The following is a 23,636-nucleotide window of genomic DNA, read 5'->3' as shown; positions in this document are numbered from 1 at the left end:
TCTATCTCAATACAGCAATTGAAAACTACATTTTTGGGGGCACCAGTGTCACAGTGTCCTCCTGTTCCTCAATCGCCTCCAAGTAGTTTATTTTCTGTTCTTTGTTCTGTGCCTTGAAGGATTTTTCTTGGTGCTTGGGCACCAGTGTCACATCGAGCAGGTCACATTCAGCACAGCTGCAGTCTGGGTCATGCACCTCTTCAAACATTGCCAAGAACTTCAAGTCCTGTTTTTTCTTCTTTGAAAAACCTTCAAAATTTGCAACTCGATTTAGTTCCTTAAGAGGTTCTTCTTTGGGATCTTCCACGTTGGGTTCACGACTTGGGGGTGCAGCATCTTCGGCCAAGGGTTCGGACTCACAAATCGGTTGTTCAGCCTCCTCCTCCTCAAGTACTGCATCGACTGTCTCTTGTTGCTCTTCTTGGATCTTAACAACTCCCATTTTGATCAGCAACGCATTAAAGGCTGTCTTCTTTAACTCGTACAAATATGGCAAAGTAAACAGCAAAACATGACCTATGAATAGTATAAAAGGTTGAAATTCTGGGGAAAACTGGGCTGGGGAAAAACTCACCGAACAGCAGCAGAGTCATGACATTGATGTAGTCCCCCATCATATTGATAAAACAGAGAATGGCCAGCAGCTTCAGCGATTCGTGCAGATCCTTCACAAGGAGCAGCTCAATCATTTTGTTAACGAATGCATTCAACTTGACGACAGCCACGCCTGTCAGATGCATGACCTCCTCTTGGGGTATGTTGCAGGTCATCAACACATTGAAACGATAAGAATAGTATTCCTCCTCGTTGTTTCTTCTGTTCCACAACTCCATGACCTCAACGAAGAAGCGATATCCCAAGGCGACAAGGATCACGGCAATGCCCAGCATGCTCACCACACTGATGGCCGAATGTTGCATAATGTCCACCAACAGGATCAGAATGCTCGTAAAAACCAACATTGTACGGGAAAAGTTTCGCCACAGCACAAGGTTCTTCAGTTCCTGCAGCATCTGGCCAGTGCCCAGATCCTCCTGCGGACGTGGACTATTGGAAACCGCACCTGGGGTAGCCATTTTGTAAATGTTCTTATTAAACACAGAAAAAAAGGAAAGCGCACGCGAAAAAGTTCCAGAAATTTAAATTCTTTTGTATTCAGGGAAAACAATTTTTGCAAGGCCAAGTTTAGATTTTGAAACCAAAATGAGAAATGGGAAAAAGTCCAGGCTATTGTACGGGACGTAAACGAATAGACTTGAGTTGGAAAGAGTACTAGATGTATAATTTTCGGTACATCTATTGATAAAATAGATTTTAAATTTGTTAGAGTGGAAAGAAATGTTTCCCGGCACAAACACATACCGCATGACGCAGTTAAAGTGTGACCAAATCGATCTTTTACATGCAGAAAATTATACAGAAATTTATAACAGTTTTTAGCACATTTTTAAACTAGTTTACATCGAATTGTCCCATGTGGCTACGGATCCATAGAACTTTACTTGGATACAATGAATCATTAAATCAAATTCTCTGGCTTGTAGATGCTATCCCACACTTGAAGTTTCTCGTATTCCGGCAGGTCCACAATCTTCACATCGTCGCTTATGTTGATCACACGCTTGGGATCGGACTTTTGCGATGGCTGCCAATCCACTTCGCTAATTTCGGAACAATTGGGATTGGAGTTAGCTGCAAAGGCAGTCCACATGCCAACCATTCTCTGAATGGTGCGATATTCCGCTGAGGATTTCTCCAGTTTCCAAGCTTCAGAGTAACGGAACAAATACCCCAGCTCATCGGCATGGGCAACGCCTTTCTTGATATTGTCGCCACAGAATTTTTTACGCAAGAAATTAAAGTCGGGGGAATCAAAATCAAAGCGATAGAAATATGTGGGTGCACTGGCGTAGGCGAGTCTGGCCTGCAATGTGCGATTCACGCCATGCCAGAAGATCTTATATGAATAATACTAAAAGGGAGAGAAAGCTTTCATAAACATAAATATATCTGATAGATCTTTACTCACATCTAGCATATTCATAAACAGTTCAGAACTGGGTTTAGCATCGCCAAAAGTAATCTTGAACATCCTCTGACTGTACTCAAGACTCTCCTGCTCCGTACTTATCAAACGCACATCATGTGGCACCATTTTCAGGGGATCCTCGCTTAAGGTGTCCAAGGCCTTGAGATTGGCCGACACAGCGGGGTACATGAAGAGACCCTCGAACGATGTGCCACCCAGCATGGCAGGCAGCTCGTTAGTCCATGCCTCGCGAGCCATTTCCAATGGGGATTTGGGCACCACACAATCCTCACCCACATACGACTCTATCGTGGGTCCAAACGGAAACAGCATGCCATTCCGGCGATCCTCTGGCGTAATCAAACTGTGGCGAACCAGCTCCTGTGCCGGCACTCCGCGTAAATGTTTGAGCACCTGAGCATCCACATTCTCTCCCGTGTAGCCATGATGTTTGGCCAAGCGGTAGGCAAAGTCTGACCTTGGGGTGTTCGCCCAGTAGTTGTGAACTGTACCCGACATGGGTATGGCCTTGTGGTAGAGTCCCCGTGTCTGCTCTGTGCACATCATGAAGTGGGTGGAGCAACCGCCTGCACTCTCGCCGAATAATGTTATGTTTTCGGCATCGCCATTGAAGTGGGAAATGTATTGCTTGACCCATCGCAGAGCCAGCACCATATCCTTGAGTCCTGCATTGCCTGGAACTTTGAGACTGGGATCCGTGAGAGAGAGAAAGCCTGCAAAAAATAGTATTTTGTGTTGGTAAAATGATTCTTCCTCTTCAACATAATGCTTCTGATTTGCGAAATTTGACTGGTAATCATGACAAATATTAGCCATGGTAATGATGATTGTACAACAAGCGTGAGAGTTTGAACACAAAAGATAACATAAATCACAGATAAGATACCGTCCCTGCCACTCACCCAAACAGTCCACACGATAATTAAATGTCACCAAGACAACATCTTTGGCCATAAAATAATCAGGACCATACAGCTCGCGTGTGGCCTCGCCAATAGTGAAGGCCCCGCCATAAATGTACACCATGACCGGCAAAGGTTTCTCGCTCTACAAAAAAAAAAACAAAACAAAACAAAAACATCAATTATCATAATCAATCGATCGATTGTAGGTCTCTTTCTCTCACTTTCAGCTGCTTGGCATAGACATTCAGGTACAGGCAGTCCTCGTCGCCACTGAGCACTTGTGTCATAAAATTATTCTGCACCGGCTTCTCCGCATAGTGGCTGCAGTCCAGCACACCGCTCCATGGCTCTACGGGCACGGGCGCCCTGAAACGCAGCTCTCCAATCGGTGGCTTGGCAAAGGGCACACGCTCGTAGCTGTAGTACGAATCATCGTACAGAGTTTCACGCTTCACGCCCTTGATCTTGCCCAGCGGCAGCGTAATTTCATATTCATCTGCTCTGTTGGAGTTAAAATCAAATTTCTTTAAATGAAAAAGCTCTACATCATTTCCATACACAACTTACCCTTTACTCATCGTTGAGGTTCTTCGATCTGTTTGCCGCGCGTGTTGTCTGACAACTGAAACAGAAATTAATGAATTAACAAAACCAAAAAAAAGCTACACAGCTCGGGTCGCGAAACGTGTCCACTGTTAGAGCTTTTTCGCTTGTGCAGTTATCTGGAATTAGTTGTGGTGCTACAGGGGGTCTTATCAAGCTAAGCGGTTAATTTCGAATAGGTTTTTGTTTTCCCAGAGATAATGTGAGGGTTTTACTTTTATAAAACAATTGTTTCTGTTTAGATTAGATTTCAAGACAATGATCCGTGAACTTTAAAGTGTACAAAGCATCGAAGGCAGAACCAAATGAGGTGCGCTGCTGGATTACGCGTACAGTTGCGAAATTATAACGTTTGGATAATTCTTTAAAGATTTAAAGTATAGTAAAATATATATTTAGTCATAGTACTCCAGGGCAAAGCCTTTCATGTGCAGTAAGACAACGGACAGGCGCTGCTGCAAATCGCGAAATACAATTTTAGGAGGGGTTACAAAGATATTAATATAAAGATTAGATAAGTTAGCTATTTGGATTCATTTTAAAGTAAATGCTAAGCTCTTTTATTGGTCAAAAACTAATAAAAATAGAGACATAGCTCTCTGCATAATTGTTGTAGAGGTTCACATTAAGATAACCAATACGCGACACGCATTGTACTCTGTACCTGTACTCTAACAATGCCGAGGTACAAACTTAATTATCTAGTGTTCTCCTATCTTATCCATCATATTAAAGATTGCTCTACAGTCTAGGTCAATGCAAAAAGTGTTGGATATAAACCAAGAAATTTAATTATCTTTTAAACAACAAGCTAATAAAATTATTGCAGACACCACTTAAAATATATTTTATATCTTAAACATACACTCAAAATCTACTATACCGAAAGCTCTTATATTGCACATATTATATAGAAGTAGTAGTATCTATTGCTATAATTTGGATTTAAAAAGTTTCCAGAGACACACACACACCCACAAACAAAAATTGATAAGCAATCGATGGTCAGCAGATTAGATTTGGGGTTTATTGGGTATCTAAAACAGAGTCACGCCCGCCTGTTCGTACAGGCGATCGTAGAACGTTAATTTCTGCCGCTCTGGCTGTGGCATAAACTTCAGTTCCTCACTTATATTGAGGATCATGCGTGGTCCGAATCGTGTGACTGGCTTCCATTCCACCAAAGGTTTGGTTAGCTCTGCATTGGGATCAGAGGTGGCGGCAAAGTTTACGAACATCGCAACCATGCGACAGATGGTGGTGTATTCAGGTCGGGACTTGTCCAGTTTAAATGTGGATGGCAGCACATAGATGTATCCCAGTTCATCCACATGACTGACGCCGCGCTGCTCCTTTCCGAAGAACCGAATACGGTACAGATTAAAGTCCGGTGAATCAAAATCAAAGCGATAAAGATAGGTGGGTGCCTGTCCGTACGACAATCGTGCCAGCACCAAACGCTCCTGCGAGTGCATCATATTGTGGGTCCAGAGGTGACTCAATGCATCCGTGTGCTCGATGGACAGTCGATGACCATGCGCCTGACAGAAATGATCGAGCAGTGACTGGCCCAGCTGTCGCCTCTGGCCGGGATCACAGCGATTGAGCAGAGTCTGTGGCAGAACACACTCTGGATGCTTTCGTAGCTCCTGCAGAGAGTTTGCATTCCTTAAAACCGGATTAAAGGAGATTCCTTCGCCGCTGTTGCTTCCCATAATCACAGGAATGCGATTGCTCCACGCCGTACGCTGCAAGATAACAGGTTCAGACAGCAGCACCGCCTGGGGAGTCACATAACCCTCCACTACCGGCACAAAAGGCATCATGCGACCCTCCGCTTTTTCCGCTGGCGTCCAGAAGTCTGCAGAGACCACTAGTTTTGGATCGGCTGCAGCTATAAAGTCGAACACTTGGGCATCGATGTTCTCGCCTTCGTAGCCCAAATGCTTGGCCAGACGATATTCCATATTGGGTAGACGATTTAGCTCTGGGGAGAAACCAGCCATAAGCACGGCCTTATGGAAGAGACCCTCGGTTTGAGGTGTGGCCAGCAGCATTTGCACGGCCATGCTGCCACTGCTATGCCCAAAGACGGTAATTCTCTCAGGATCGCCATTAAAATTCCCAGCATTTGCATTAATCCATTTGAGAGCTAAAATTATGTCCTTTAGGCCAGCATTTCCGGGAATCTCCAGCGATGGATCCGCAAAGGAAAGGAAGCCTATAAAGGAAGAGACATAAGACATGCCTCGCCTTGGAGCTCAACTCACCCAATGGACCCAAACGATGGCCAATGCTTATGTGAATGACATTCTCTCGCATAAAATAGTCCGGTCCCCAGGCGCGTCTCGAGGCATCCCCACCCTTGAATCCTCCACCATGGACATAGACCATCAGAGGCAAAGGCTCTTCGCTTTTAAGCTAAATAAAGAATTGCGTAAGCCAGAATCCTCTGATGTTAAACCACAGTTACTCACCGTTTTCACCGAGATATTCAGATAGAGGCAATCCTCCGAGCCCTCCACTTGCTTCGTATAGCTGCTCACTTGGATGCACTTATCAAGCGGCTTGCTGCAGTCCCGAATGCCATGCCAGGGCTTCAGATCATGAGGTTCTTTGAAGCGCAGGGTACCCAAAGGTGGAACAGCGTATGGTATGCCATCAAAAGCATAGAACTCCTCCTCATCGTAGAGAGCTTTCAGCAGCACACCACGCACACGGCCATGGGTTGTCTGCACCACTGGGGCGGTGGTTTCACTGCTGCAAAAGATGAAAGAAAAATGGATGTACTAGGTGTACGATTTCATGGTTGATGAATATACTTACTAGTCGGACATTCTATCCGCATGCCAACAGCCTCAAGCATAGACTGAAGCCCCCTCTTCAGAGCCCATAACATTATCGAGCTAGCGGATTGAGATAGCAGCAGCTTATCAAACTTAAAATATACTGATCGCTCTCTCGCTCGTATCTCAAAACAGCACACAAACAAACCAGAGACAAGGGAGAGACAAGAGGCTATCGTGTGGAGCGGGGTCCACTATTTGGACACTTTTAATGCACTTGGAATTTCGAAAAAACATAGGAAAAACTCATTTAGTCTTTGATTTTGCAGATATTCTCCCACACGCGCAGCTTCTGCAGCTCTGGCAACTCAATCATTTTGATGCTGTCCGAAATATTGAGGCACTCCACCGTCGACTGACGGCTGTCCAAGGGCAGCCATTCCTTGGTGCGGGGCAGCTGCTCGGCGACTTTCGGGCAATTGGGATTCGAGCTTCTAGCAAAGTTTGTGACAATATCAATCATTCTTTCGATGGTTAGAAATTCGGGTGTATGCTTGTCCAATTTCCAGGCGAAGCTGCCAAACCACAGATACGAATGATCGTCCACATGGGCCACACCACGGAGCTTGTCGCCCACATACTTGATGCGCTGATGATTGAAAGTAGGCGAATCGAAATCAAAGCGGTAGAGGTAGGTGGGAGCGCAGGAGCAGGTTTCACGCAGGCGTGAACGGATTACCCTCAGAATGGGCAGCCAAAAAACCTTGTAGGTGGCGTACTGCAAAAAAAAACAAAGAAATAATGGTCTGCAGATCATCAATAAACGAGATTCCCTTACCTCGCAGTAGGCCAACACTCCTTCCGGTGACATGGCCAGAGCGCTCTCCCCGAAATGCAGCGCCTGCAGACGCTGGCCCAAGCTTCGTGCCAGAGTCTGGGGCAGGGCGCGCTTCTCCTCCCGCGGCAGCATATGCTCAGGCTGATCCTTCAGGCTGGTCAACAAATAGGGCGCCACAAACACGCGAGCATACATCAGGAGGCCCTCGAAGGAGGTGCCACTCATCAGCAGTGGAATCTTATTGCCCCAGGCAGTGGCCAGCAGCTCGGACGGCGGCTTAGGCAGCACACAGTGTTCCGTTTTGTAGGGTTCCACCATTGGCCCGAACTGGAACACACAATCGTCCATATGCTCGGCCTGACTTAGGAGATACGGCTTCACGAGCTGCTCCCCCGGCAGGGCTTGCAGATAATCCAGGATCATGGCATCGGTGGCGGTATTCGAATTCTCCATTCCCAGATTTCCAGCCAGACGCTGCGGCATGTCGGTTATCGGACATTGGGCCCAGGTGCACAGCACATTGCCCGACTGCAGAATGGCCTTGTGGAACAGTCCCTCCGCCTTGGGATTCAGCATCAAATAATGGACTGAGGCCGCTCCGGCGCTTTCTCCAAACGCCGTCACATTATTCGGGTCCGCATTGAAGCTGGCAGCGTTCGCGCTTATCCATTGGAGGCCGAGCAGCTGATCCTTGAGCCCAGCATTGCCCGGCACGCCCACGGCTGGATCGTTGAGAAGGAGAAAGCCCAAGGGTCCGACCCGATAGGAGATTGTGACCACAACCACATCCTGCATCATGAAATAGTCGGGGCCGTGCAGGTCAGTGGTTGGATCGCCCTTCTCAAAGCCGCCGCCAAAGAAGAACACAATCAGCGGCAGTGGTTTTGCTGACTTCAGCTGCAAATAAGAGTGAGTCATGCACTATCTACTACAAAAGCATAGAGAGATAACTCCCTACCTCCTTGGCATACACATTCAAATGAAGGGAGTCCTCGACGCCTTCCAACTTTTTGCTGTAATGATTGAACTGCAGCGGCTTTGGGCCCTGCGACCTGCAGTCCAAGGGCTCCGTCCAGGGTGTCACCGCCAGCGGAGCCATAAAACGAAAACGCCCTACCGGCGGACGGGCATACGGAATGCCCTCGAAACTCACGTACTCGTCGCCATAGACGCCCGTGCATCGTCGCCCCACCACAGGGCCGCTCTCTGTCTGCACCAGAATGCTACCATCAGATCTGCAAAGATTCCCGGCTGTTTGAATCCAAAGAAAACTGTGGAACAGTACTCACCTCTCCATGTCTAGCGGTTGAATAAAAAACTTGACACTTTAGCGCCTTTTATCTAACGAAATGCACACATTTATGGCACTTTTTTTATCGCGCAACGAGAGAGCGGTCTGGCTAGCACAAAACAACAACAACAAGAACGATGACCGCACAATTTCAGTGAGACAGCTGATATTTCAGTTTTGCTTTGCTTGCTTGCTCACAAGAGCTTTATATACTATATGTAACTTTTAAGGTTGTTTGCATAGTATTTGTTTATTATTTTGTTGAGCAGCGCTGCGGCTGTCGGGCGATTTCAGCGTGACTGCGACGCCAGCGGCTTGTGCCGTTATAAACAGAGCTGCCAACTGCGTGGCGGGTTGGCCAGGGCTCCTGTAACACTATTGTTGCTCATATTTTATACACTTTAAGAATCGAATGAACACAAATGTAGTCTATTTCAACACCATTAAATAGCAAGAAATTACAATTTAAATTATATACAGCAAGCATACTTTTTTTTGTTACTTTTGCAGCCCTGGTAAGAGTGCTCTTTAAGTACAAAAATATAGAAATTAAAAACTTTAACCGGTGGGATTGGACATTTGAGCAGTATTCAAATGAATCTTGACGATCTCCTCCCACATCTTCAGCTTGAGGCACTCGATTGGGTCGTCTGCTAAAGGCTGCCACCTAATCGTCGGACGAATCTCATTGCGGAATTAGTGATCCGTTTCGTATCCACGGTTGAAACGAGCTGGAAAAAATACTTATACTGTATGTATGTATGTATGTACATATGTAAACTCATCCTGAAGATCAGCTCATGCTGTTTTATTTTGTTTTGTCCTCAAACAAAGTTATGTTGTTAGCAGGGCTTGTCCAGTTTGAAGCGATGCTGCCAGGTAAACAGTTCCAGGCCAGGCCTTCAGTGGCGCTTTTAAAACTAGCACATGAGCCATAATCTTCATGTATGTATGTATGTATGTACATACGTACATATGTATTTATCTATGAATATTGTTCATCTTATAAGCATTTAATTACAAGTACATACATAGTTTTTCTTCTTATACTGCAGCCCTCGAATTTAATATAACGTTTTACTGTTATTAACAGAGCTGTCACATGGCTCCAACAACAACATGCCGTTATTGACAGCGCTGCAAAATGCGATTCTCAGACAGGGCTGCAGGCACACGGTAAGATTGATACGTATTTAAAATATGTACGGCTTTAAATCTCATAAGTACAATTAATACGAATATCAATCAATATGCATCAATATAAAAAACATAACAAGCATTTCCACATTTCATTGAAGTGCCAGCCCTGGAACATCGTCCATCATATATATGTATAAAATATCTGCCGTTATTATCAGTAGTTTGCTACGATACCAGGGAGTGACAGTTGTCTCAGTGAATTTCTGAAAACTTAAGTTATTTTTGCGTGATGCATATGAATAAATATTCTAATTGCATTTACTTATAAACAAAAACATATATTTTAACTAATTTTGTTTACTATTGCACTGCAGCCCTGGAATGATTTTACTATAAATATAGTGGAAAATGTAGACAGCCATACATACATACATATGTACATACTACACTGCAAGAAACAAAGTTCAAACATTTTTTATTTATTTTATATGCAAAGCAGCATAAAAATATAAGATTTTTCAATGCTAAAATTAGGTTTATTGTAGTGCGAATGTCAAAGCAGGGCACCGTTTGAGCGCAATTCTATTTTTATTGCGCATTTCACTTAAATACAATGACGCAAAACTGTTAGCGGTGGGTAATACATACATACATACACAATTATGTACACGCATGCACATGTACAGATCGCCAAACAGCTGGGCTCATGTGAATGTATTCACGTGCGCTGCCGCGGCCGTACGGCTGGTCGGCGTCTATCTTTCCCGGAGCGCCAAAAGGCCGGCCAATCTCAGTCGCATCCAAACCTGTGCGATTTCAGTCGCATCTCAGTGGCCAGCCCAGCATTATTGGATCCAGCAGTAGTCCGCGCTTTTACCTCATAGAACTAACACTTCCCAGGAAAAATAATTCCGTATACAAAATTCGCAGAAACACAAAATAAATTATGGAGGTACAAGTAGGCTGGCAAAAAATGCTCAAGATGGGTGCCAAGTGAGTAGAAGAGAGAGAGCACAGGAGTCCAGTCCACAAGTCCGTTGCGAAGGTGAGGGTCGCGGGGCAGACTTTGCACCTCGCGCGACCTGCACCCGACTAGGGCTATGTGGGGGCTATCATTCTGATTCCTTATCGCTTACAATACACCGTGTCAGTCGCCGTCTAATCACTAATCACAGTCCTCTTTTTTTCTCTCTCTCTTATCACCCCGCCTCGCAGGCTCGTTGGGCACAAATTCCAGCAGTATCGTCTGGCCACCAACAACACCATCGTGCTGGACACGGAAAATGGCCAAGTGATGGGTTTGCAGCGCAAGACCCTCTACGACGAGGAGCTGTACTATGCCTTCGAGGGCATCCCGTACGCCAAGCCACCCCTTGGAGAGCTCCGATTCCGTGCCCCCGAGCCGGCGGAGCCCTGGAAGGGTGTGCTCAACTGCACCACCTATAGATCGAAGCCCATGCAGCGGAACATGGTGATGGGTATAATCGAGGGATCCGAGGATTGCCTGCATTTGAATGTGTACGCAAAGACGCTGGAGTCGGAGCAGCCACTGCCCGTCATCGTGTGGATCTATGGTGGTGGTTTTCAGAAGGGCGAGGCCTCCAGAGATATCTACAGTCCCGACTACTTTATGAAGCAGAACGTGGTCTTTGTCTGTATCAATTACAGACTGGGAGCATTGGGTAAACTGTCGAAAGAAATCCCTTTTCGTAGTCCCTTCAAGGAACTTTTCTCTTTTTCAGGTTTTCTTAGCCTCAAGGATCCCCAACTGGATGTGCCCGGCAATGCAGGACTCAAGGATCAGGTGATGGCACTGCGCTGGATCAGCGACAACATTGCCCACTTCAATGGCGACCCCAACAACATCACGCTGATGGGCGAGAGTGCTGGTGCCGCCTCCACGCACATCATGATGACCACCGAACAGACGCGTGGCCTCTTCCACAAGGCCATCCTACAGTCGGGCTGTGCGCTGAGCGAATGGGTGGAGAGTCCCGATCGTCAGTGGGCCTTCCGGCTGGCCCAACAGATGGGCTACAAGGGCGGCGAAAAGGATGCGGATGTGCTGAAATTTCTCAACAAAGTCTCAGCCCGGAAGATAGCAAACACAGACCAGGACGTCATTACCAGGGAGGAGGTCCGCAACTTCTTGCTGTTCGCCTTTGGGCCAGTGGTGGAGCCGTACGAGACGTCGCATTGTGTGGTACCCATCAGGCACAAGGACATGCTTCCCCATGCCTGGGGCAACGAGATTCCCGTCATTGTGGGTGGCAACTCTTTCGAGGGCCTCTTTTCGTATCAGCTCCTGCGCGGCGATCCCTGGGCACAGTGCAATTTCCACAACATCCTACCGCGGGAGGTGAGCGAGGCGGCGACCGACGAGGAGCGCGATGAACTGGTGCGTCGCCTCAAGAAGGTCTACTTCGACGATGAGAATCGCGAGAAGATGGGATTCTTTGAGGCGCTCAATATCTTCTCGCATCGCCAGATCTGGCACGATACTCATCGCATGGTCATGTCCCGCCTGGCCTACGCCCCCACACAGCCCACATATCTGTACCGCTTTGACTTTGATTCGCCGCACTTCAATCAGTTCCGTCGTTTGGTCTGTGGCGATCACATCCGTGGCGTTTCCCACGCCGATGAGCTCTCCTACATGTTCTACAACATCATATCTCCCAAGATAAGCAAATCCTCGCAGGAATATCACACCATTGAGCGTATGGTGGGCATGTGGACAGCCTTCGCAGCCAGCGGAGATCCCAATTGCCCGGCCATTGCCCCAGCCAAATGGCTGCCCGTTCAACGGACCGACAACGGTGTGGAGCTTTGCTTCAACATAAGCCAAAAACTGGAAATGATTGAGCTGCCCGAGGCAGGCACACTGGCTGTGTGGGACAGCTTCTATGCCAGAGAGGCGCTCTATTAGGTTTACTATTTGTTTTAGGGTGTATTTTATAAGGTGTACTTCCTGTAGTCCCAAAGATTGTTGCCAAAATGTTCCATGTACAAAAAGTTTTGTATTTCGAGTGTAAATTAGAATTAAAAGTGAAAATTTCAAGAAAATTAATCGATTTACAATTTAAGAATTGTTGGAGCTATCAGATTTAATTTCTTTATTTAATATACATTTTATAGAAGCACTTTCCAGTCGAATTTAAGTCTACAAAGGTTAATTTACCCAGGTAAAATCTTCCCCCAGTAACACTTCCCCACTGTCTGGCCTATGAAACATTTATCGCTGGGTGTTTTAATTAATTCAAATTTGTGTAGTTTAATTACCAACATCCACCTATACGCGACATTCTAGACATTTCCTAACACAGGGGCCAGAGGCCAGACGAGAGTAATAATTCCAGGGGCCCCTCCAGACCACACGTCAGGCGAGTGTCAAGTTTAAGGCTAAAGACTTGATGGAAAACTACTTGTTGGAAGCCGTAAGCCCCCGGGAATTCAAAGTGCAATCAGGCAAACCAGTTCTGGGACTAGGCCAACTACAGTGGGACCCTTAAGGAGATGTCTAATTTCGAATTTATTGCCTAAAGAGTTTTCCCTTAATAGTTAAGCAGACTCCACTGTACAAGTTACATGTATTATATACAATGTAAATATGTATTAATATCCATAAAAATCAACAGAGATACGTCGCCACACCTCTTCTAGAACTACTTATTAAATTTGATTATTATTTTGCTTATCGTAAAGTCGATCCCACATACGCAGCTGCTTTGCTTCGGGCAGTTCAATGAACTCCAAGCGGTGTCCAATGTTGAGGCACATCTGTGGACCATTTGTGTCCAGGGCATCCCACAGCACAGGGGAGATCTGTTTGCAATTGGGATTATCATTCGCAGCAAAGGCGGTCCACATGCCAATCATCCGTTCAATGGTGCGATACTCCATCGAGGACTTGTCCAGCTTGGTGGCTAGCAGCAGGTAGAACAGGTAGGAGATATCATCGCCATGACTGACGCCGCGCACATGGCGGCCACACATCACCGTGCGGAAGTGATTGAAGTGCGGAGAATCAAAGTCAAAGCGGTACAGGTAGGTTGGCGTGTTGGGGGCCAGTGCCAGGCGGGAGAGCACCGTGCGATGGACGCCGTGCCAGAAGTGTTTGATGGACAGCAGATGCAGGCACTCGTTGAACTCCATGCGTCCGCGCGTGGCATCATCGAAATTCGAAATCTTAAATTCTCTATTCAAATCCTTGAGCTCTGCGGGTGTGACCTGGTTGCGGACTTCCCTCGGAATAAGCGCCTCAAAGGCGCTGAGCATGTAATCCGCATCCTGCATGGTAGACTGGTAGGAGAACAGACCCTCAAAGGAGTTGCCGCCAATGATCAGAGGCAGATCATTGCCCCAGGCATCGGCCAGCATTTCGCGATGCGGTTTGGGCATCACACAATCGCTGGTCACATATGGCTCCACCACGGGCGTAAAAGCAAACAGAACATAGTTGCGCTTTTCCTCCTCCGTGATCAGAGCGATGCAATGCGTCGCCAAGTCCGCGGCTGAGGCGCGTTGCAGGTACCGAAAAACCTCCTTTTCGTTCTCACTGCCACCGTAGCCAATGGAGCAGGCGAGCCGATATGCCCAATTTCCACGTGGCTCGCTAGCCCACTCGCTGTACATGGAACCCGACTGCATGATGGCCTTGTGAAAGAGTCCGCGCGTCTGCTCCGTGGTCATCATCATGTGCGTGGAGGCGGCCCCGGCACTCTCGCCCATCAGCGTGATGTTATTTGCATCGCCATTGAATTGAGAAATGTTTTCCCGCACCCAGCGCAGGGCCATCACCTGATCCTTGAGTCCCGCATTGCCGGGCACATCCAAATCGCGATCGGCGAGGCTCAGGAAGCCTAAAAATATAGATTTTATTAGTAAATATAACCAATTATTGATCAAGGCGCTGCCAACTCATTGAAATTAATTGAGAGTAAATAAATGGCAAGCAGTTTGAATGATTATTAAAGCGTTTGTGGCCGCAATATAAATCATTAATTGCTTTATGGACTTTCCTCCTTGATTGAGAAAGTGGCGGTAATATACAATTAAAGATTATAGCCTGGGTAATCTTTTTGTTTGCAATTAAGTTGGCATGTCTCATGGCATGCAATTAATTAGAGGGTGGACCCGCACATAACGCGAATATGAGTCTCTGTGACGTCACAAAGACTGCAGTTGCTGCAGACCTGATCAGAAGGACAGTTATGCATTTATTTTATGCTGTTTTTAGTTCAAAAGGTAATTTAAATTAGGAAAATAAACTATGCCCTGGGGCTGTGCCATTGTCAGACACTTGTTGAAACGAATTAAATAAAATAAATATTTATTTTTACACCACACCTGAGACATGCGAAAATCAAGCGAGGTTGGCAGCGCTGTACTGTGCGTTAGATTGGCAGACCTCGTTGCATTTAAAATCAACAAATAATTTAATTTTACGCTACTTTAACTCACCTAAAGCACCCACGCGGTAGTTAAACGTGACCAGGATCACATCCTGCTTCATAAAATAGTCAGGACTATAGAAATCCCTGGTGGCTTCGCCGATCTGGAAGCCACCGCCATAAATCCATACCAACACCGGCAGCGGCCGCTCGGTGTCCAACTTCTTGGCATAAACATTCAAATACAGACAGTCCTCGGAACCCTCGACGATGCTCAGCACGAAATGCTTCTGCATGGGCTTGGCCCGAGGATACGTGCAGTCGCGAATGCCCTGCCACGGTTGAGCAGGCTGTGGCGCTCGGAAACGCAGCTCCCGCACCGGGGGCTGGGCAAAGGGTATGCCCTCGAAGGCATAGTACAGCTCCTCGTCGTAGAGCGTCTTCCGTCGGAGACCCCTCAACTGGCCGTTCCTGGTGCTGATGACCTTCGTCTGTTTGGTGGCCAGGCGGTATTGTACGATCTTGTGGCCCACCAGCCTATGGAGGGTTAACAGCACAGAGAGATAGAGAGAGAGAGAATTGATTTTTATTAATGAGTGTGTTTTGTGTGCTTATCTTATCGCTCCAGAGGGGATTTCGCCGGTTCCACATATTTGGAAATCCACTCGAAGCAATCAAGGCTATAATTGGTGGATTGACGGGAATGATGTACCCCGCGCAGCCCCCGAGGAAGCGAAACTGATTGACCTACTTGGTGCCCATTTTTAGGAGATCGCCCACGCCCACTCGTATTTCCATATCTTGCGTGGGTTTTCGTTTCGTACTTATTTAGTTATTAATTAATCGTATTTTTAGGGTTTACACTTCCGACGCCGTACTAGCAATCAACGAGGAAATAATGAAAATACAGAACCAGACCGACCCGTCCCGTCCGATCTCAATCTATCAGTTCGACTGCGACTACACGTCTGAGTGTAGCTCAGAGTGCAGCCTCAATTCAGTTTGTGGGGTTTAATCACGCCCGACCGACGCTTATCGCGAATGTAGAAGCGAAACATATGGTGGCACTTGGTGGGGGGAGAATATTACGATTGATAAGACGCCACGACACACACAGAGAGAGCAAGAGAGAGGGAGAGAGCAAATATTGCTCTGTTCTGGAAGATAAGCAGCGCAGTAGTACCAGCTGTTTCGTGTACACTTTGTAATTGCTTTTTAATGATCCCAGAGTAGTACAAAGTCGGTTTTTATCTTCCAGTGTCGGGCTGAAGCCCCCCCAGTTACGATCGAGCAGCAGTCAAAGTTCAGGCATAAGGCTACTGAGATGCTTTTTCAGTAATTTCATAATTGACACTCCGCTCAAAAGTGTATTATTATTACTTTAATGAACCGCTTGACATGCGGGGAAATCATCACAACATGCGAGTGTTGAACGTTCAAAAGTGAAAGCACAGCGTGCGGCCAACATGAACTGACTGCAGGGCAGTGCACGGCAAAGCTTCAAATGCAATTCTGTTTAATTATATGTTTAAATGAAATAAGAATCAGTACTTTTAGTACCGTATTTTGTTTAGTTCATATTTTTTTTTTGAATCTACATGAAGATCATTGTATTTTAGCGGGGTTTCTTCATAAAAGAAATTGAAACGCATGCAAATGGCCTTCAAGCATGTGCGCCAGAGACCTTTTGCGTAGCGTAACTTCTATTAAATATAAAAATTCTTTGTCACTCTGGAAAATTTATCATCGCCTCCAATTCGATTATCGAAAGTCCTGAAACTTTCTGGAAATTATATTTGATTGTTGCTGATTTCTGCAGCTTTACCTTTTCTTGGGACAATTTTCAATCAATAAAAAGCGAAAATAAAACTCGAGTAAACTTTTCCCAAGCGAAATTAAAATGAAAAGCTATAACTTCTACAAGCACAAATTTTACTGAATATATTAAAAAATCTTCCATATGCAATTATGATTTTGCTTCATAGGCATAAAGGAAAAAAGTTTATTTACGCATAAACGATTTTGATTAATTCCCCAACGAACGCGAGGGGTGGAAGGGCCGGGCCGCTTGGCTCAGCTAATTAAAAAATTGTCATAAATCCCCAAGAGTTTAACCCATTTACAGTCGACTGGTCTGTTGAGAAATGGCCAAAAAGAAAGGGATTCCCCCCGCCAGCCAGCCAGCTACTTAATTACACTTGCGCGCACTTTAATTTCCATTTAAAACAGCAAAAAAATGCTCACCCAAAAGAAAATGTTAATTTTTGTTGCCTCCTTCTGCCTTCCCTTGAAAGAAGAAAAGTCAAGGCGAGCCGAAACATTGTAAATTATAGGCTTAAAAGAAAGGCAAGGCAAGGCTTCTCCTCCAGAGTTGGTTACATGGCAGAAGAAGCTTATTAAATTATACTCGACAGAGAGGAAGACCCCCTCCGTTTTCTTGGATGTGGTATGGGGTGTGGTCTTAAATTTCCAGCATTCCTAATCTCGATTTAAGCCAAGCAGCAGGCTGGCACCTCCTGTGCGGGGAGCATATCAAGTGAATTCAATGTCAAAAGGGTTAATTGAAAGTGCCAGGAAATTGGAGGAGTCACAAGAGATGAAGAACACGACAGGAGTAAACCGAGAGAGTGCTGGGGAAAGCCCTGAAAAATGAGGGTTTCTCCTGTCCCCAATATGACAGGGAATCTGCAGTAGTCATAAAAATCAAAGTCCATAAACCGGAGACCCACAGAGACCCACCGCAGTGCATAAAAAATAAAGTTTCTTTCATTTCTTTTCGCTTTGCTTATTGCAACCCAAGGGATTTGCCCATGTAGACCATAAAAATATATCCACAGACTCCCCCCACTGCCCTACCAACTATTTAGAGAATTTGAAATGCAGACAAATTTGTATGCGTCAAGCCAAAAAATAATGCCGCTTTTTGTTGTGCGCAAAACTTAGGGAAAAAAGGCACACAAATTGACTAGCATGGTTTTTGATTTTGCTTATATATTTTTGGGTAGCTTTCATGGGAAAACCATTCTAAATGATGGCTTCAATTTTCTATTCAGAAAATGCTCTTTTTAGTTGGATTTTCTCTGACGAAAAATCATTCCATTTCAGTTTTTTCGTTTTCTTTTAATTAAACTAAAGAGAAACCCCAAGCGAAAACAATTGACAAATCTTATCAAAGAGGGAAAAAGGCTACTGTAACAGAAGGGTTAATATTACGAGTAGCAAAATGGAAAACCGTTTTCACAAAGTAATTTGGTTACAAAAAAAAGAGTAATTATAAAACACAGGCGGCCCTGGGGGTGGACAACAGCCCCCCCAAAAAGGTGCAAAAGGTACCTGCCATAAAGTTTCCTTTCTTCCCTTTATTTTAAACATTTTTTTTGGGAATATAAATTAACTTTCGTTGAGGATTTCTAAGGTGGCAAGCAAAGGGTACTCAGCGCTAAGGAGTTTCTGCCCCATCAATGGCCAAATAATGGACTATCCCGTCTTGTTATTAAGGGAATGCTTTTTGATCTTACGATGGCAAATTATAAGCTACAGAACACCCGGCATTCAGTGTTACTTCTGCGTCCTCTCCGGCCTACTGGCTGCCTCCTCCAACAATGAAACATTATCCAGTGCCGTCTTCCACTTGGTGTTATATATAACACTTTCAATTTGATAAGCAGCCCGAAAGCGGGGGGTGGGGTGACATTGCCCCATTCCATCCTGCTGCCATTTTCATCCACAGCTCGGTGGCAGCGTCGTCATTTGCCAAGTTTCCACTGTCATTGTCTGTGGTGGCATTTGTAATTCACTTTGATTAAATATGCAAGGGGATGCTCTATGGACTGACTGTGACTGCCTGCCTGCCTGCCAGCCAGACGAGGACCGCATTCAAATGCCGCAACAATGCAATGACGACAGGCAAGGGACACTGGGACACCATGACGAGAGTCCAGAAGGCAGAAACCCCAGACCACCCCCACGGATACAGTGGGAGGAGCAGTTGGTGGAGGAGATCCTTTAGTCAGTCGCCAAGAAAGCGCAAAACAAGTTTGTGAATTTTCGGCAACGGGACTATGGCAATGGCAATGGCAACGGCGTGTCCTCTGACAGGATATAAAACAATCAGTGCAAGCTAGCGGAAACGGAAGCGTTGCCCACACCCCCCACGCAACGCTACCCTTTCTCTCCCGCCCTCTTTCTCTCTTTCTCCTTTCTGTGTTGTGTGAAATTGTCTAAATTGTGGGCGTGGCTCTCTCGCTTTCTCTGCCTTTCTCTATGTGGTTCGGTCGGGCTTTTGTGAAATGTAGTCCAAAGTTGTGTTTTGTGGTCGTTTCTAAGGATAGCCCACTGACTAAACCATACTTTTGGATCCTCGCATTCTCTCTGCGTCCCTTTGACTATTGTCTCTTTATTTTTCTGTGTGCCGTCTTCCATTTCTAGCGGAGCGGTGTCCTGATTGCATTCGTTGGGAATTTTACCCAACAGTGGGGTTTATTAATGGTTTAAATTGAAATTTCACGCTATGCTGCGTTACGACTGCGGGATGTCTCTCTCTCTGTGCTGTCAGTGGTATAACAAGGTATACCAAAAGGTAGACATGAATGCATATTTTAGGCAATGCAAAAGGGAAATAAAACGACATCAGGCAATGGAAATCTGTAAACCACAAACTGAAACGCTAAATACGCACTTTAAATTTTTCCCTTATCGCTGAAGAAGTCACCTTATTAGTAAATACACCTTGCGCTCGCCCAACAACTGCAACAACAACAGCTACGAAACGATCGAACATCTGCGACAATACACACACACCGTGTATTCAATTTAACTGTAAAGCTGCTCTCAAATTTCAACAGAAGAGAGAGCGAGAAACAGAGTCGAATCTAATATCACAGCGCAGAAGCACGTTTCTTCGTATCGCGAAGAAATAATTGCGGAAAAGTGATAAAAACTATAAAAAATTATTAAAATTTGCAAGAGTGGCGTGTGAAAAGATTATCTACCATACAATACCCGAAAAATTATGTAGGGTGAAAAGCAAGTAATTCGTAAAAGGTAAAAGGTGTTAAAGGTAAAAAACCATGGCAATATTTTATATAAATTTCAAACTATTCTTCTGCTCGAAAATTCTATTGCGTACCAGATTTTGGCGGTGCTTTCAGTGTATGTACATACGTTTCCAGCTGTGAGAATGCATGGAATGCAAGAACCGCAAACGCCACAATGCTGCTCTCAGCTTGAGTTTTTTTCTTTGAGTGAAAAATCGCAATGCTGCGGTCAACTGCGTCAGTGTGTGAGTGACAAAATGTTTAAAAAGCGAGTGAGAACAGCAATAAATGTGATGGTAAGGTCATGAACATAGCCAAGATGTGAGAAGCCGCTCTTATCTGCATATTTGAACACTATTCAGGTCAGACCACCACATGCAGTAGAAGGAGAGGATCAATGATGATTTCATCCACGCACCTCTCATCTCCACACACACACACAGCCATACACACACAGCCGCACGCACATTTCAAAAGCAAAGCCGCACTCAGATGCTCTCAGAAACACTCAAGTTTAACCCCCGTTGTTTCGTGTAGCGGAGCTAAAAGTGCTGAAAAATAGTGGAAACTTTTCGAAAAATAATATAAAAAGTTGTGGGATAAGTGGAGGAAGTGTTTAAAAGGAAAATCTGCCGAAAAAAATGTTGGGGAAAAAGAAGTAATGAAGGTGTGTGCGTGGAAATGAAAAGGATTGCCAAATTATTTCTGAAACAGATCCCAGCGAGTTTGAAATTTATTCATTTTAATGATTTTCCTACATACATACATACATATGTACATATGTAAGACCCGAGAAATGCCAGTGTGTCTCAGTTTTAAGGTTGCTCCCCACGCTCGTTTCCAGTTATCGGAGTTGGAGTGGAAAGGACAGTGAAATAGCGGGACCATGCTTGTCGTGATGTGCCCGTCAGATTGAGTGCTTTTGTGGTTTCTCTTTTGTGCTAGAGTTCGAGCACAGAATGGTCTTCAAAGGGGCAAGGGGTGCCAGGCGGATAAACTGAGTGAAAGTGTCACAGTGAGATCACATGCGAGTGAGTTAAAGAATAAAATGTACCGCAATAACTAAAAAAAGAGCGAAAAATATTGAGAGCATAGTTGCCAGCAGGAGTAACGGCAACACTTGAGACTTTTGAGTGAGCAGAATTTTACAGATTTATAAAATCACATTAATACTCCCCTCAGTATGGTTTTTTTTTGGGGTCAAAGTGGGAATAGGCGTGGCACAGTTGTCAAGTACACAGATTGACCGGCAAACTTTTACTTTCAAAATGTGGACACCTCCCCCAAAATGGACAAATTTTCGGTTCTGCTGCAGAATGACAGGCTGTCAGTGCCCTTCCTTGGTGCTGTTTTGTCGGAAGGAGACTGCCCAGCCTGCAGCATGCATCCAAAAAGTAAAGTAAAGTAAGGGAAACGGAGACCCTAACAGTTTTGTGGTCTTTTCTTTCACTTTGCCGGAAACTATCTGGGACTTGCACCATCTCTTTCTCTTTTGCAGACTCTCCCTCTGAGCCATTCTCTGGTCATTGTCTCATTTTGGTGGTTTATAAATGGAATGGCCTTTGTTCCTGTTGCTGACATCCGTTACGTCCTTTACTGCTGCTGCTGCTGGTGCTGATTCGGCAGTGAGAAAGAGAAAAATAGGAAGATGTAGGAGATGGACAGTCCTTTCGGCCACAATGATAAACTGCTGCGTTCTGGTCCACTGGTGATGTTCGGTGGCTTCGGTTCATGGACATTTGGGACTCTATTTTGTTGTTCTGCTCTGATGTTTAGTTCATTAGTTGTATTGCGGCTTGAGGATTGATCACTGGGGTTTCTCTCTTTTAAATTTCAATACATATCCATTTTTTGGCAAGTCATTTTCAATTTGTGAAATTACTCGCCTGGCATTTGCCTCTGTCGGACTTCATATTAATATTTAATGTTTGGTTGTCTGGCAAATTTCCTTTTGCACTGGAGAGGCTTTTATGTGTCTCACGAATTTAATCTGCAGAAATTACCACTGGCAGCTGACGTGCATTTTGATGAATAAATAAACGCTGATTTAGATTTGTTATATTTTCTACATTGCTCCTTGGCTCTGCTCCGTTTCCATTGCCAATTAGAAGCGACTGAATAATGTGCTTAGGTGTGGTGACACTGGTGCCGCCAAAACCACACGCATTTCAGTGTCATTCGCTCGGTCGCGGTCCCCTGCCCGTTTCTCGCTCTTCCTTCCTTGGTCCTGCTGCCCTCTCTCTTCCTTGTGCCACTCTGTTTCTCTGCCATAAATACCGAGTGCAACCGAGCTGGCAGCCATCCGCCTCCCTCCCGCCCTCTTGTAGCTGTACTACATTCCGGTGTACAGTGAGCCGCCGCTCCTTGCATGACATTTCTGCTAATTTAAATTTATTGGAACCAAATTTATGCCGCGTGGCAGAGTTGCAAAATGGAACATGGGTTGGAGTCCGGGAGTCCTGCTGCATCTTCTTGGTCGTCTGGCTCCGTTGGAGGCAACGGCGGCAGCGGCGGCGGCGGCGGCTTGCATGCAAAATTTATGACATTTGCCTGCATTGACACGGGCAGCAGGCCTCGAACGCAGTCGTAATATTTTTGTGAAGTTGGGGTTGAAGAAGGCCGCCATTTCGTTATGCAAATGTTGCGGGTACCCGGACTTTGGTAGCTTTACCGAAATTTTGGGTGAAAATATTCATTTGGGATCCGGTATGCGTCTGAGGAGATGATCCTGTGATGGGGACAAGAGAAGAACTTTTGCACTGGAAAAAATGAGACCATTTTCATTGCCATCGGAATAGAAAAGGAGCTTCACTTTCATGAGGAAAACTTCCATCCATCCATTTACAAGAAGTTTTATTTACACACCCCCCCAAAAAAAAACCATTTCTTTCTGCAAACACACAACATTTTGTTATAATTTGTTATGCCTGCGTGTGTGGGTGGATACAAGTAAATTTTTTGTTTGCATATTTTATAATGTAATTAAAGCGATTGGGGGATTGGGACCGGACCCTAGGCACATATTTCCCCAGTAGTTCTGTGGGTACCTGGTAAAGAGAAATTTTAATTGAAATTATAATAGCCTCATTATGCAAATTCCCTTTTTGTTGCTTATTTTTCCTCTAGGCCACTCCCCCCCCACAAAACACACACACGAAACCCCAAAATGTGGCATGACCCACTCTCTTTTTTAGCTGTTTTTGTTTATTTTATATTTGTGTTAATAACATTTTCTGTTGTTGTTTTTTCAAGAGGCGGCTGGGATGGGAGGACTTGTGTTTGCGTTGTTGTTTATTGCAATTCTATTGTTTGCATGTCGAAAATAAGTATTGTATTCATTTTCTACACTTTATTATTTAACATTTTCGGTAGTTGTTGTATTTTCTGTTTCGTTATATCTAATTTTCAAAGCGATTGTGTGTGCAAATTATATTCACGAAAAAAGGAGTCGTGAAACGATCACTTTTTCACCGAAACGTTTAAAGTTTCAAAGGTAAATATATTCGTTGAATCTACATATAATTAATTGTAATTAATTTTCATTATTGGGCAACACGATCGAGGTTCTTAAACCTACATATTTTTCCCCAGAAT

General features: G+C 45.1%; 6 protein-coding genes and 1 long non-coding RNA gene across 11 annotated transcripts; 2 read left to right on the top strand and 5 right to left on the bottom strand.

The window, feature by feature from the left end:
* Positions 1-6: 6 nt before the first annotated feature.
* LOC117896155 lies at positions 7-1,222 on the bottom strand. The gene is made up of 2 exons (XM_034804234.1): positions 575-1,222; positions 7-516 (listed from the first exon to the last, which is right to left on the bottom strand). The coding sequence occupies exons 1-2, from the start codon at positions 1,074-1,076 to the stop codon at positions 26-28; spliced, it is 993 nt and encodes a 330-aa protein (XP_034660125.1). The 5' UTR covers positions 1,077-1,222; the 3' UTR covers positions 7-25.
* Positions 1,223-1,255: 33 nt separating this feature from the next.
* Positions 1,256-3,653, bottom strand: LOC117896153 (esterase B1-like). Its single transcript, XM_034804231.1, has 5 exons — positions 3,523-3,653; positions 3,177-3,456; positions 2,953-3,097; positions 2,030-2,763; positions 1,256-1,972 (listed from the first exon to the last, which is right to left on the bottom strand). The coding sequence occupies exons 1-5, from the start codon at positions 3,531-3,533 to the stop codon at positions 1,520-1,522; spliced, it is 1,623 nt and encodes a 540-aa protein (XP_034660122.1). The 5' UTR covers positions 3,534-3,653; the 3' UTR covers positions 1,256-1,519.
* A 494-nt stretch (positions 3,654-4,147) lies between these two features.
* On the bottom strand, positions 4,148-6,526 carry LOC117896152 (esterase B1). The gene is made up of 4 exons (XM_034804230.1): positions 6,385-6,526; positions 6,036-6,318; positions 5,829-5,979; positions 4,148-5,779 (listed from the first exon to the last, which is right to left on the bottom strand). Exons 1-4 carry the CDS (start codon positions 6,393-6,395, stop codon positions 4,596-4,598), a joined length of 1,629 nt encoding a protein of 542 aa, XP_034660121.1. The 5' UTR covers positions 6,396-6,526; the 3' UTR covers positions 4,148-4,595.
* Positions 6,527-6,577: 51 nt separating this feature from the next.
* On the bottom strand, positions 6,578-8,751 carry LOC117896151 (esterase B1). 3 transcript variants are annotated; one of them, XM_034804227.1, is made up of 4 exons: positions 8,472-8,751; positions 8,141-8,417; positions 7,183-8,079; positions 6,578-7,122 (listed from the first exon to the last, which is right to left on the bottom strand). In XM_034804227.1, exons 1-4 carry the CDS (start codon positions 8,477-8,479, stop codon positions 6,655-6,657), a joined length of 1,650 nt encoding a protein of 549 aa, XP_034660118.1. In that variant the 5' UTR covers positions 8,480-8,751; the 3' UTR covers positions 6,578-6,654. The 3 variants fall into 3 exon arrangements, with proteins under 3 accessions (XP_034660118.1, XP_034660119.1, XP_034660120.1); XM_034804228.1 differs by having other exon boundaries at positions 8,141-8,405; positions 8,472-8,749; XM_034804229.1 differs by lacking the exon at positions 8,141-8,417 and having other exon boundaries at positions 8,472-8,750.
* A 1,690-nt stretch (positions 8,752-10,441) lies between these two features.
* LOC117896150 (esterase B1) lies at positions 10,442-12,679 on the top strand. Its single transcript, XM_034804226.1, has 3 exons — positions 10,442-10,606; positions 10,829-11,295; positions 11,356-12,679. Exons 1-3 carry the CDS (start codon positions 10,560-10,562, stop codon positions 12,540-12,542), a joined length of 1,701 nt encoding a protein of 566 aa, XP_034660117.1. The 5' UTR covers positions 10,442-10,559; the 3' UTR covers positions 12,543-12,679.
* A 507-nt stretch (positions 12,680-13,186) lies between these two features.
* LOC117896149 (esterase B1) lies at positions 13,187-15,977 on the bottom strand. The gene is made up of 3 exons (XM_034804225.1): positions 15,758-15,977; positions 15,077-15,543; positions 13,187-14,475 (listed from the first exon to the last, which is right to left on the bottom strand). The coding sequence occupies exons 1-3, from the start codon at positions 15,802-15,804 to the stop codon at positions 13,286-13,288; spliced, it is 1,704 nt and encodes a 567-aa protein (XP_034660116.1). The 5' UTR covers positions 15,805-15,977; the 3' UTR covers positions 13,187-13,285.
* A 5,255-nt stretch (positions 15,978-21,232) lies between these two features.
* On the top strand, positions 21,233-21,900 carry LOC117896159. 3 transcript variants are annotated; one of them, XR_004649002.1, is made up of 2 exons: positions 21,233-21,436; positions 21,541-21,900. It is a non-coding gene; the product is annotated as an uncharacterized LOC117896159 (long non-coding RNA). The 3 variants fall into 3 exon arrangements; XR_004649004.1 differs by having other exon boundaries at positions 21,233-21,446; XR_004649003.1 differs by having other exon boundaries at positions 21,233-21,478.
* The last annotated feature ends 1,736 nt before the right edge of the window (positions 21,901-23,636 follow it).

The sequence above is a fragment of the Drosophila subobscura genome, chromosome O (genome assembly GCF_008121235.1).
Source record: "Drosophila subobscura isolate 14011-0131.10 chromosome O, UCBerk_Dsub_1.0, whole genome shotgun sequence".
NCBI classification, from domain to species: Eukaryota; Metazoa; Arthropoda; class Insecta; order Diptera; family Drosophilidae; genus Drosophila; species Drosophila subobscura.
This window is presented reverse-complemented; position numbering and strand designations above follow the sequence as displayed.